The sequence below is a fragment of the Hemitrygon akajei genome, chromosome 21 (genome assembly GCF_048418815.1).
Source record: "Hemitrygon akajei chromosome 21, sHemAka1.3, whole genome shotgun sequence".
NCBI lineage: Eukaryota > Metazoa > Chordata > Chondrichthyes > Myliobatiformes > Dasyatidae > Hemitrygon > Hemitrygon akajei.
Genome location: NC_133144.1, coordinates 70,504,138 through 70,517,334, shown reverse-complemented (window position 1 = coordinate 70,517,334; position 13,197 = coordinate 70,504,138). Strand labels below are relative to the sequence as shown.

Sequence of the window (13,197 nt, the reverse complement as noted above, 5' to 3'; positions counted from 1 at the left end):
TCGAACGGACTGAACCCCAGGGAGCACTGGACTGTATCTCGTACGGCAAATAACAAAAGGGGTAAAGCCTCATCCCAGTCTCGAACGTTCTCCTGACAATAAGCTTTAAGCATGGTCTTTAGGGTAGCATGGAACCTTTCCAACGCTCCCTGTGACTCCGGGTGGTACGCAGAGGCCATAATCTGCTTCACCCCTAGCTGGGTCATCATCTGCCGAAATGTGCTCGACGTGAATGTACTTCCCTGGTCTGATTGTATCTCCTTGGGCAGCCCCACGGTGGTAAAGAATTTGATAAGGGCCTTCACCACCGCAGAGGTCCTAATACTACCCAGAGGCACAGCCTCGGGAAATCGTGTAGCGGCACACATCAGGGTCATGATATACTGCCGCCCACTCGCAGTTTTAAGTAAGGGTCCCACAAAATCCACAATGACTCGGGAGAAAGGCTCCTCACATGCGGGGATAGGTCGGAGGGGGGCCTTAGGGATAACTTGATTCGGCTTACCCACCATCTGGCATGTAAGACATCTTTTACAATACTCAGTAACATCTTTTCTCAGGTTTGGCCAATAGAACTCTCTCTGAACCCGCTCCACTGTCTTCTTTATTCCTAAATGCCCGCCTAAAGGTCCCTTATGGGCTAAGTCAAGAATTTCGTCCCGATATACTGTCGGGACTACTATCTGATGTAGCACCGCCCAGTCCTCATCGGCCTGCACCGCAGGGGGTCTCCACTTCCTCATCAACACCCCCTCCTGGAGATAATAACCCTCTGGCTCTGCCTCCAGTTCAGTCTCAGAGAGAACCGACTCTCTCAAGGCTACCAGCTCCTCGTCACCTTTCTGTTTCCGTACAAACTTTCTTCTGGCTAAGGACAGGTCTACCTCTTCCCGATTACTCTCTCTTTCCTCCCTACTCTCCGGTTTACCTTCCTTGGACTCTCGCTGGTACAGAGTCGGTAAAAAAGTTTCGGCCAAATCAAAACTGGCCAGATTCCACCCGCTCTCGGTCTCAGCTGCCCTTTTCGACATGCTGCGAGTGACCGCACATGCGGGATAGATTTTTTTATCTGAGGGAGGGTCTTCAACTCTCACGGGCTGGGTGGTCAGCTTCACGGCAGCACCCATCTTCCCACCCGCTAGGTCGTTACCCAGAAGGACGTCCACTCCTTCCCCCGGCAACTCCGGCAGGACCCCCAGTTCTACTGGTCCCGACACCAACTCACAATCTAGAAGGACCCTATGCAAAGGCACTACCTCGGTCCGGTTCCCTATGCCTCTCAGGGCTACCTCCCCCGTCCGAGGTCCGAATTTTAACACATTACGGCTAATTAACGATAGTTCCGCCTCCGTGTCTCTCCAAATCCGTACGGGGATTGGGGGGTCCCCTTCCTTCAAAGACACGGTTCCTTCGGACCTAAATGTCTCCCGCCCCTCCTGTATTCCATCTACCTGGGGCCTGCTTGTCGATTTTCGGATCGACGCAACACAGCCTATTGGAATAGCTGCTTTCCCTCTTTCTGACTCCTTCCTCGGAGCAGGGCATTTTGATGCAATATGTCCCACCTTTCCACAATTAAAACAGGTTAAACCAGGAAATCTCCAGGTTTCCTGTCTGTTATCCTCACTTTTTTTGCTAGCTCCCGGCGGAGTTTCTCCCTTAGCCGGCGGACTTTCCCTACCATTCCGACGGTCTCTCGGGTAACTTTTTGGCGAGGAAAACTTTGTCTTGTGGGTTAGGGCATATTCATCTGCGACCCTAGCCATCTCTGAGATGGACTGATTTGTCCTCTCATTTAAGTACATTCGGATCTCTTCCGGAACGCAACCTTTAAATTCCTCAATCAAAACTAACTCCCTGAGACGCCCATAATTCTCGGCCACCTTTTCAGCGGTGCACCAACGGTCCAAGAGCACACCTTTCTCATGGGCTAGCTTGGTGTATGTTTGATTCCACCCTTAAATTTCGGAACCTTTGTCTATACGCCTCAGGTACTAACTCGTAACCTCAGAGAATGGCCTCCTTTACTTGGTCATAACTCCCTTCCCTTTCCGGGGGCAGCGCGGCATATACTCGCTGTGCCTTCCCTCGTAACACACTTTGTAACAACGCCACCCACTGCTCTCTGGGCCACTTCTGATTCACCGCCACCTTCTCAAAAATCAAGAAATAACTATCAACATCCGTCTCCTCGAAGGGGGGGACCAACCTCAACGCCCGACTAACATCAAACCTCTCCTCTCTCTCTTCCCCTTGAGCTCTTCGCTCTTGCCTTCGCCTGTCCAGCTCCAATTCATGGCTCCTTTGTTTCTCTTTCTCTTCTGCTTCTGCTTCTACTTCTAGCTGCTTTAGCTGGAGCTCATGACCCCGTTTCATCTCTAATTCCTTTAGTTTGAACACATGCTCTCTTTCCTCAGCCTTTTCCTTTTCCCTGGCAGCTCTTTCCGCAGCCTTTTCAGCTGCTTCTACTTCTAGCTGCTTTACTTTAAGCTCATGGTCCAACCTTGCTTTCTCCAACTCTACCTGATCTGTCCCACTCGCTAATCTCTTTTCGGGGATATTTTCCAAATCCTCAGCTGCAAACACCTTCTTCCCAACGTAATGCTGATGTATGACCCTTCGCACTTCCTGCTTTTTCATTGCTGGCTTCACCGCTGTGAGGTCTAACGCCTGCGCCAAATTTACCAAGTCTGATTTTGTAGCCTTCCCTAGCGCCTCTACCGTCGGGTTTCTCATAAATTCATCCACATCCATCTTTGCTGGTTTCCCGTCTGGCTACCTGCGTAACCAGATTTAAGTTTGGACTTACAGCCCGATTCACTGACCCTCCCGTTTGGTTTCAAATCCCGGGACGAGAACCCCACTTGTTACGTAACCTCGTAACCAGGTAACTTACCAGCAAAGATAGCGGGATCAGCTGAGTCGGATGCTACTATTTTCAAACGTTTTATTCAAAAAGGGCACAAACGTATGGTTAATACAAAACATTCAGATCATATACATCGTCAAAACTCAATCTAAAACACCGGTGTAATAATAATCAATCAGAAATAAGCTCTATAGTTGTCTAGGGGGAATACTGAGTCCAATCGAAATATAAAGAGTCACTCAGAAGTTTGCAGGCTTCTCCCTTTTGGGAACCGCTGGGGTTTTCACGTTGTAGAGAGAGAGAGATGGTTTAGAAAGGATAAACACTTGCCCGTTGTCTTTGCAGAGCAAATCCTTGGAATCGGGAGCAGGCTTCCCCGTTGTTAGTTAAAAGCAGTCTTTCGTTGGTTCTAGCCACAGATTCAAAATTTGGAATCTAACGCACGTGGCTTCCTTCAAAATGGCTTCCCGCTCCCACGGGAATCGGTATCGTGCTTCCTTGGTGTCTCCTTGGTGCGTCTGAGGATTTCCCCCCCTCAGACCCTCCTTTATACTTCTTCACGGGATCGCAGGTGTCAATCAGGTTGCAGGTAATGCGATCTCTCTCTCAACCAGCCCACTTTGCCCGAGGGCTTTTCACGTGGTCTCCATGAGACAATAGTCAATGTCGCCTTTATTCTGCTTCTTGGGAGAACGTGGTCTTCTGCACGTCTCTCTCTCTCTCTCTCCCATTTTCCTGTGTCTATTCAGCACGTCTCTTTCTCTCTTGGGTCAGTTGACCCCCCTTCGACTAGGGCTCTTGCAATTCTCACAAAGGAGGGGGCCGAGGGGATAACATATGGTAGTCATGAGAGATTTGAACATGCAGGTTAATTGGGAAAATCAGGTTGGTAATGAATCTCAAGCAGGTGAGTTTATTGAATGTGGAAAAGATGGTTTTTTAGAGCAGTTTGTCATTGAGCCTACTGGGGGATCAGCTATACTGGATTGGGTGTTATGTAATGCACCAGAGACGATTAGGGAGCTTAAGGTAAAAGAACCCTTAGGAACCAGCAATCACAATATGATTGTGTTCAACTTGAAATTTGATAGGGAGAAAGTAAAGTCTGATGTAGCAGTATTTCATTGCAGTAAGGGAAATTACAGTGGTATGTGAGAGGAGTTGGCCAAAGTAAATTGGAAGAAGCTGCTAGCAGGGATGTCAGCAGAGCAGCAATGGCTTGCATTTCTGGGGGAAAATGAGGGAGGTGCAGGTCAAATGTATTCCATAAATGAAGAAATACTCAAATGGTAAAATAGTACAACCGTGGCTGACAAGGGAAGTTAAAGCTATTGTAAAAGCAAAAGAAAGGGCATACAAGAAAGCAAAAATTAGTGGGAAGATAGAGGATTGAGAAGTTTTTAAAAAGCCTTCATTAGAAGGGAAAAGATGAAATATGAAGGCAAGCTAGCAAATAATATCAAAGTGGATAGTAAAAGTTATTTCAACTATGTTAAAAATCAAAAAGAAGTGAGAGTGGATATAGGACCGCTAGAAAATGAGGCAGGAGAAATAATAATGGGGGACATGGAGATAGCTGATGAACTAAATGAGTATTTTGCATCAGTCTTCACTGTGGAAGACACCATCAGTATGTCTGATGTAGTGTGTGAAGGAAGAGAAACTGATACAATTATTATTACAAGAGAGAAGATCCTCAAAAAGCTGAAAGACTTAAAGGTGCACAAGCCACCCAGACCAGAAGAACTGCACCCGAGGGTTTTGAAAGAGGTAGCTTTAGAGATTGTGGTGGCATTAGAAATAATCTTTCAAAAATGATTGGACTCTGGCATGGTGCCAGAGGATTGGAAAATTGCAAATGTTACTCCACTCTTTGAGAAAGGAAATTATAGACCAGTTAGCCTGACCTCAGTGGTTGGGAAGGTATTGGAGTTAATTGTTAAGGATGAGGTGATGGAGTACTTGGTGACACAGGACAAGATAGTACAAAGTCAGCATAGTTTCCTTCAGGGAAAATCCTGTCTGACGAACCTGTTGGAATTCTTTCAGGAGATTACAACTTGGTTTGATTAAAGGGGATGCAGTGGATGTTGTACACACAGCAGGTGGGATGTGAATTACAAATTACAGCAGCAGATAGAAAAGGCATGTCTGAAAGGCAATGTCATGATAATTGTTGGGGATTTTAACATGAAAGTGGATTGGGAAAACCATGCCAGTACTGGACCTGGAGAGAGAATTTGTAGAATGTCTGAGGGATGGCTTTTTAGAACAGCTTGTTGTTGAGCCCACTAGGGGATGGGCTGTGCTGGATTGGGTGTTGTGCAATGATCCAGAGGTGATAAGAGAGCTTAAGGTTAAGGAACCCTTAGGGAACAGTGATCACAATATGATGGAGTTCACGTTGAAATTTGACAGGGAAAAAATAAATTCCAATGTGTCGGTATTTCAGTGGAATAAGGGAAGTTACAATGGCATGAGAGGGGAACTAGCTGAAGTTGACTGGAAAGGGACACTTGCAGGAAGGACAGCAGAGCAGCAATGGCTGGACTTTCTACAAAAAATGAGGGAAGTACAAGACATATTTTCCAAATAAGGAATTTTCTAAAGGAAGAAGGAGATGACCGTGGCTGACAAGTGAAGTCAGAGCCAAAGTAAAAGCAAAAGAGAGGGCATACAAGGAAGCCAGAGCGAGTGGGAAGATAGAGGATTTGAGAAGCTTTTAAAAACTTGCAGAAGGAAACCAAGAAGGTCATTAGGAAGGAAAAGATGAATTATGAAATGAAGCTGTTGACAAATATCAAAGAAGATGTCAAAAGCATTTTTAAGTATATAAACTGTAAAAGAGAGAGTTGAGGGTAGATATAGGACCAATAGAAAATGATGCTGGAGATATTGTAATGAGAGATGCAGAGATGGCAGAGGAACTGAATGTGTATTTTGCATCAGTCTTCACAGTGAAAAATGTCTGCAATGCACCGGACATTTAAGAGTGTCGGGGAAGTGAAGTTTGTGGAGTGAAAATTACGACTGAGAATGTGCTCAGGAAGCTCAGGGTGGATAAATCTCCTGGACCTGATGGAATACACCCTCAGGTTCTGAAGAAAGTAGCTGGAGAGATTGCAGAAGCATTAACAATGATCTTTCAAGAATCAGTAGATTCTGGGATTGTACCGGATGACTGGAAAATTGCAAATGTTACTCCGCTATTTAAGAAAGGTGGGAAGCAGCAGAAAGGAAACTATAGACCTGTTATCCTGACATCAGTGGTTGGGAAGTTGTTGGAATTGATTGTTAGGGATGAGATTACAGAGTATCTGGAGGTACATGACAAGATAGGCCAAAGGCAGCGTGGCTTCCTGAAAGTAAAATCCTGCCTGACAAACCAATGGCAATTCTTTGAGGAAATTACAAGCAGGGTAGACAAAGGAGATGCATTAGACATGGTGTACTTGGATTTTCAGAAGGCCTTTGACAAGTGCGCACATGAAGCTGATTAGCAAGATAAAAGCCCGTGGAATTACAGGGATGTTACTAGCGTGAGTGGAGCATTGGCTGGTCAGTAGAACACGGAGAGTGGGAATAAGGGAATCCTATTCCGGCTGGCTGCTGTTTACCTGTGGAGTTCCACAAGGGTTAGCTGCTTTTTATGATGTTGTCAATGATTTGGACTACAGTATTAATGGATTTGTGGCTAAATTTACCGATGATACAAAGATAGGTGGAGGAGTGGGTCGTGTTGAGGAAACAGAGAGCCTGCAGAGAGACTTGGATAGTTTAGGGGAATGGGCAAAGAAGTGGCAAACGAAATACAGTGTTGGAAAGTGTATGGTCATGCACTTTGGTGAAAGAAATAAATGGGCAGACTATTATTTAGATGGGGAGAGAATTCAAAATGCAGAGATGCAAAGGGACTTGGGGGTCCTTGTGCAAGATATCCTGGTTGAATTGGTTGTGAAGAAGGCAAATGCGATTTTGGCATTCATTTCTAGAGGTATAGAATATAAGAGCAGGGATGTGATGTTGAGGCTCTACAAGGCATTCATGAGACCACACTTGGAGTATCGTGTGCAGTTTTGGGCTCCTTATTTTAGAAAGGATATACTGACATTAGAGAGGGTTCAGAGAAGTTGCACAAGAATGATTCCAGGAATGAAAGGGTTACCGTATGAGGAATATCTGGCAGCTCTTGGGCTGTATTCCTGGGAGTTCAGGAGAATGAGAGGGGGATCTCTTAGAAACATTCCAAACGTTAAAAGGCCTGAATAGATTAGATATGGCAAAGTTACTTCCCATGGTAAGGGAGTCTAGGACAAGAGGGCACAACTTCAGGATTGAAGGACATCCATTTAGAACTGAGATGCAGAGAAATTACTTTAATTAGAGCGTGGTAAATCTGTGGAATTTGTTGCCATGAGTGGCTGTGGAGGCCAAGTCATTGGGTGTATTTAAGGCAGAGATAGATAGGTTCTTGATTAGCCAGGGCATCAAAGGGTATGGGGTGAAGACAGGGGAGTGGGGATGACTGGAAGAATTGCATCAGCCCATGATTGAATGGCAGAGCAGACTTGATGGGCTGAATGGCCTTCTGCTTTTATATCTTATGGTCTTATGTATACTTGGACTTTCAGAAAGCCTTTGACAAGGTGCCGCACATGAGGCTGCTTACCAAGTTAAGAGCCCATGGAATTATAGGAAAGTTACTGACATAGTTAGAGCATTGGCTGATTGGTAGGAGGCAGTGAGTGGGAACAAAAGGATTCTTTTCTGTTTGGCTGCCAGTGACTAGTGGTGTTCTGCAGGGATTGGTATTGGGACTGCTTTTTATGCTGTATATCAATGATTTAGATGATGGAATAGATGGCAAGTTTTTGTTGCCAAGTTTTCAGATGATACGAAGATTGGTGGAGGGGTAGGAGTGTTGAGGAAACAGGATGCAGAAGGACTTAGACAGATTAGGAGAATAGAAAAGAAAGTGGCAAACAATGTTAGAAAATGCTTGGTCATGCACTTTGGTAGTAGAAATAAATGTGTGGATAGTTTTCTGAATGGGGAGAAAATCCAAAATTCGGAGATGCAAAGGGACTTGGGAGTCCTTGTGCAGAACACTAAAAGGTTAATTTGCAGATTGAGTCAGTGGTGAGGAAGGCAAATGCCATGTTAGCATTGATTTCAAGAGGTCTAAAATACAAGAGATGTGTTGCTTAGGCTTTATAAGGCACAGGTGAGGCCTCACCTTGAGTATTGCGAACAGTTTTGGGCCCTTCATTTTGGAATAGATTTGCTTCCATTGGAGAGAGTCCAGTGGAGGTTCACAAAGATGATTCCAGGAATGAAAGGGTTATCATACGAGGAACATTTGATGGCTCTGAGTCTGTACTCGCTGTAATTCAGAAGGGTCGGTTGGGGGGGGAGAATCTAATTGAAACATTTCGAATGTTGAAAGGCCTAGACAGAGTAGATGTGGAAAGGATGTTTTCCATGGTGGGAGAGTCTAGGACAAGAAGATAGAGGGGCGCCCTTTCAAAACAGAGATGCGGAGAAATTTCTTTAGCCAAAGAGTGGTGAATTTGTGGAAGTTGTTGCCACATGCAGCTGTGGAGGCCAGGTCACTGGGTGAATTTAAGGCAGAGATTGATAATGTTCTTGATAGGACATGGCATCAAAGGTTATGGGGTGAAGGCTGGGAACTGGGGTTGAGGAGGAGATAGGATAAAAATGTATCAGCTATGATTGAATGCTGGAGCTGACTCGATGGGCCAGATGGCCCAATTCAGCTCCTATATCTTGTGGTCTTATGGCCTAATATCATTGTAAATATCCTCTGGACTTTTTCACTTTATTGATATCGTTCCTGTAGGTAGGTGACCAGAAGTACACACAATACTAGGTGTAACTGCCTGTTTGTATCTCTTGTCTGTCAACCCCTCTGAATTCAGAATGATGTGTTGGTGATCCAACTTCAGTTTCCTAACTTGGTCTGTAAGGACCTCTGGCTAGATGCACTTCTCGCAGGTGTAGGTAGCTGGGACACTGCAGGTCTCAGTACTCATACAGAATATGATAAATTAATTTGGCTCTTAACTACTTTTTGTTGGCTGTTGCAAATTAATTAACCAATTTTCAATTAGCAATTTCCAAAGGTGCTTCTTTTTGATAACTGCTCACTGAAACCTCTCATCTCTCGCTCCAAGTCACAGCTTCTGTTTGCTGAAACTAAACAGAAAATCTCGAGACTTCCACTCCACATAAAACGAGTTTGAATCACTGGAACCATGAAACAGCAGCATTATCTTTGGCTCAACAGAGATTAGTTTACACTGCTTTTTAATCTTGCATCTAGTAAAGAATATTGACCTATTGAACCAACATAGTAAATATCTAGATTGGGAGATTAATGTGGATGTTTACAGGTATACAGCAAGCTGTTGTGGGAACTCAGTGGATCAAACTGCATCTGTGGGGGTATAGAAATGGTCAGTTGCTTCACAACTGGATGTTTGCAGTTTCTAATGAATAGTTACATAACCTAAAATGTATTTGCTTTTGCAGGTGTTTGAGGAGAGGGCGGGGTATTTTGAAAATCATGCTGCCAAATTGGGTGCTACTGCAGAGAAAGCTGCTGCTGTTGGAGCTGCAAACAAAAGTACGGTGGAAGGTATACAGACAGCTGTGAAATCTGCTCGAGAGTTAACACCACAGGTATTTTCTGTAAAAGTCTCAATCCTTTTGGTTTTAAATTGATATCCCTCAGATATCTCTTTTAATAACTCTTTTATCATTCCCTTTTGCCCTATCCTCATTAGTACTTTTGTTACCTTTTACACTCTAGTCGGAGTTTCAACCACATGATCTCAATACTGTGAGCATTGCATTTGACCCAGGTGTTCACAGCAACAGCAGACTGAGCTCTTTGTCAGTGTAATAAAACCCATTTTTTCTCTGGTGGAATGCTTAGTGAAAATCTGGAAAAAAAAATACATCAAGCTGTTTGAATTAGCTGATTATGTCAATTCATTTTCAAGTTATTTTTATCATGTTTTCTTTATATCCAACAATTGTCAGGTGTATGGCTTCGAACATCAGAGATGATGGATAACCTCTGCTGCAGGAATATCCAAACTATACTCTTTCTTCAAATTAAAAATGTACCCTTTGTTTGATTTGACTTGCTAACTTATTGGTACAGGTGGTTTCAGCTGCACGGATCTTGTTGAGAAATCCTGACAACCAGGCTGCCTATGAACATTTTGAAACTATGAAGAACCAGTGGATTGATAATGTTGAAAAAATGACGGGTAAGCTGTTTTCTTGTGCATGGAACTACAAGATTCCATGCAGGAATTCTTCCCAACCTCCTAATACCTTTTGTACTTCATTTTGTCATTGATCATCATAAATGGTGCTTGTAGAGTCTAAAACAATGTTAGCACACTGTCACTGGAAATCATCTTAAATCTAATAAAATGCATTTTACACATGGAAAAATTCTATAAATGGTAAAATCCTGTGGGGGAGAAGATTGAATAAATTGTTTTAATCATTGACCACAACTCCCTGACCTTTACCGTATTCTTAGAAAGGGATAGGAGCAAACGGTATTGGAAAGTATAGAATTGGGGGAGGGTGAATTATGATGCTGTCAGGCAGGACTTGAGAGTGTAAGTTGGAAACGAATATACTCGGAAATGCAAAATAAAAATGTAGAAATTGTTTTGAGAGCATTTGCTTTGTTGAATAGCTTATATAAGTTTAGGATGAAGATCAGACTGGACTCTTGAGAATTATAAGGTAGCCAAGAGCTTAAGAAGCAATTTAGGAGAGCTAGAAGAGGACCATGAGAAGGCCTTGGTGAGTAGGATTAAGGAAACCCCAAAGCATCCTGTGCGAACTTGCAGAACAGGACGATGACGAGAGTGAGGGTAGGATCGATCAGGGATAAAAGAACACAAATGTCTGGAGTTGGAGGAGGATTGGGAGGTCCTTAATGAATACTTTGCTTCAATATTCACCAGTGAGAGAAACCCTGGTAAACACAAAGTCAGTGTGGAACAGGTTAATGCACTGGAATATATGAAGGTTAAGAAAGAGGATGTGCTAGAACTTTTGAAAAACATTAGGATGGATAAGTCTCCAGGGTACTACAGGAAGCAAGGGAAAAGTTTGGGGCATAATTGGTAATGGTCTTTGCATCCTCATTGGCCACAGTAGTACTAGAAGATTGGAGGGTGGCAAATGTTATTCCTTTATTCATGAGAGAAATCCTGGGATTTATAGACTAGTGAGTCTTGTGTCAGTGGTGGGTAAACTATTGGAGAGGATTCTTAGAGATAGGATTTACAAAGTTCAAAATTCAAAATAAATATATTATCAAAGTACATATATGTCACCATTTACAACTCTGAGATTCATTTTCTTGTTGGCATACTCAATAAATCCATAAGGGAATAATAAACATTATAGAATCAATCAAAGCCCACACTTGTGAGTTCAGCCAGTGTGTAAAAGACAATCAACTGCGCAAATACAAAAAGAAAGAAATAATAATAAATTAAGCAATAAATATTGAGCACATGAGATTAAGAGTCCCTGAAAGTGAGTGCATTGATTATGGGAGCATTTCAATGATGGGGCAAGTGAAGTTGATTAAAGTTAACCCCTTTAACCATAAGATATAGGAGCAGAATTAGGCCATTTGGCCCATCAAGTCTGTTCCACCATTTCATCATGGATGATCCAATTTTTCTCTTGGCCCCAATCTCCTGTCTTTTCCCCGTATCCCTCATGCCCTGAACAATGAAGAATCTATCAATCTCTGCCTTAAATATACATAATGACTTGGCTTCCACAGCTGCTTATGGCAAAGAAATCCACAGATTCACCACTTCCTGGCTAAAGAAATTTCTCCTCATCTCTGTTTTAAAAGGATGCCCCTCAATTCTAAGGCTGTGTCCTCTGGTCTTAGACTTTTCCACCAAAGGAAACATCCTCACCACATCCACTCTATCAAGGCCTTTCACCATTTGATAGGTTTCAATGAGGTCACACTTCATTCTTCTGAATTCTAGTGAATACAGGCCTAGAGCCATCAAACACTCTTCATTTGACAAGCCATTCAATTCCAGAATCATTTTCGTGAACCTCCTTTGAACCCTCTCCAGTTTCAGTACAGATTTTCTAAGAAAAGGGGCCCAAACCACTCACAATACTCCCAAGTAAGGCCTCTCCAGTTACAACATCACATCCTTGCTTTTATATTCTAGTCCTCTTGAAATGAATGCAAACATTGCATTTGCTTTCCTCACCACAGACTCAGCCTGCAAGTTAACCTTTAGGGTCCTTTTGTGACTCAGTTTTTTGTATTTTCCTCCATTTAGAAAATAGTCAACCCTTTCATTTCATCTACCAAAGTGCATGACGATACATTTCCCAATACTGTATTCCATCTGCCATCTCTTTGCCCATTCTCCTAATCTAAGTCTTTCTGTAGCATTTCTGTTTCCTCAAAGCTACCTGCCCCTCCACCTACCTTCATATCATCTGCAAACTTTGCAACAAAGCCATCAGTTCCATCATGTAACGTGAAAATGATTGGCTCAACACAGACTCCTGGGAAACACCACTAGTCACCAGCAGCCAGTCAGAAAAGGCTCCCTTCATTCCCACTCTTTCCCTCTTGCCAATCTGCCACTGCTTTATCCATGCTAGAATCTTCCCTGTAATACCATGGGGATGTAGCTTGTTTAGCAGCTTCATGTGTGGCACCTTGTCCAAGGTCATCTGAAAATACAAGTACACAACATCAACCAATTTTTGTTTGTCCATCCTGTTTGTTACTACTTCAAAGAATTCTAACACATTTGTCAAGCAAGATTTTCTCTTGAGGAAACCATGCTGACTGTGGCCTATTTTGTCATGTGCCTCCAAGTACCCTGAGACCTCATCCTTAATAATCAACTCTTAACATCTTCCCAACTACTGAAGTCAGACTAAACTGGCCTGTAGTTTCATTTCTTTTGCCGCTGTCCCTTGAAGAGTGAAGTGACATTTGAAATTTTCCAGTCTACCAAAACCATTCCGGAGTCTAGTGATTCCACACTGAAGACTGATGCAACATAGAACATTGAACACAGCACAGAAACAGGCGTTTTGGCCCTTCTTGGCTGTGCCGAACCATTTTTCTGCCTAGATACTTTAGTACATCCGCTATTTTGTTGCCCCCCCATTACTACCTCTCTGGCATAGTTTTCCAGCAGTCTAATATCCACACTGTCCTCTCATTCACACTTAATGTGTCTGAAGAAACTTTTGGTATCTTTTTTTAAAAT

The 13,197-nt window shown here is 43.2% G+C and overlaps 1 protein-coding gene across 2 annotated transcripts in view; it reads left to right on the top strand.

The window, feature by feature from the left end:
- Window positions 1-13,197, top strand: part of LOC140714433 (vinculin) — a 306,627-nt gene that overhangs the window by 222,158 nt on the left and 71,272 nt on the right. For both annotated transcript variants that reach the window (XM_073025728.1, XM_073025729.1), the window contains exons 14-15: window positions 9,422-9,571; window positions 10,059-10,167. In XM_073025728.1, the coding sequence (XP_072881829.1) occupies window positions 9,422-9,571; window positions 10,059-10,167 (259 nt within the window). The remainder of the gene's footprint in view (window positions 1-9,421; window positions 9,572-10,058; window positions 10,168-13,197) is intronic.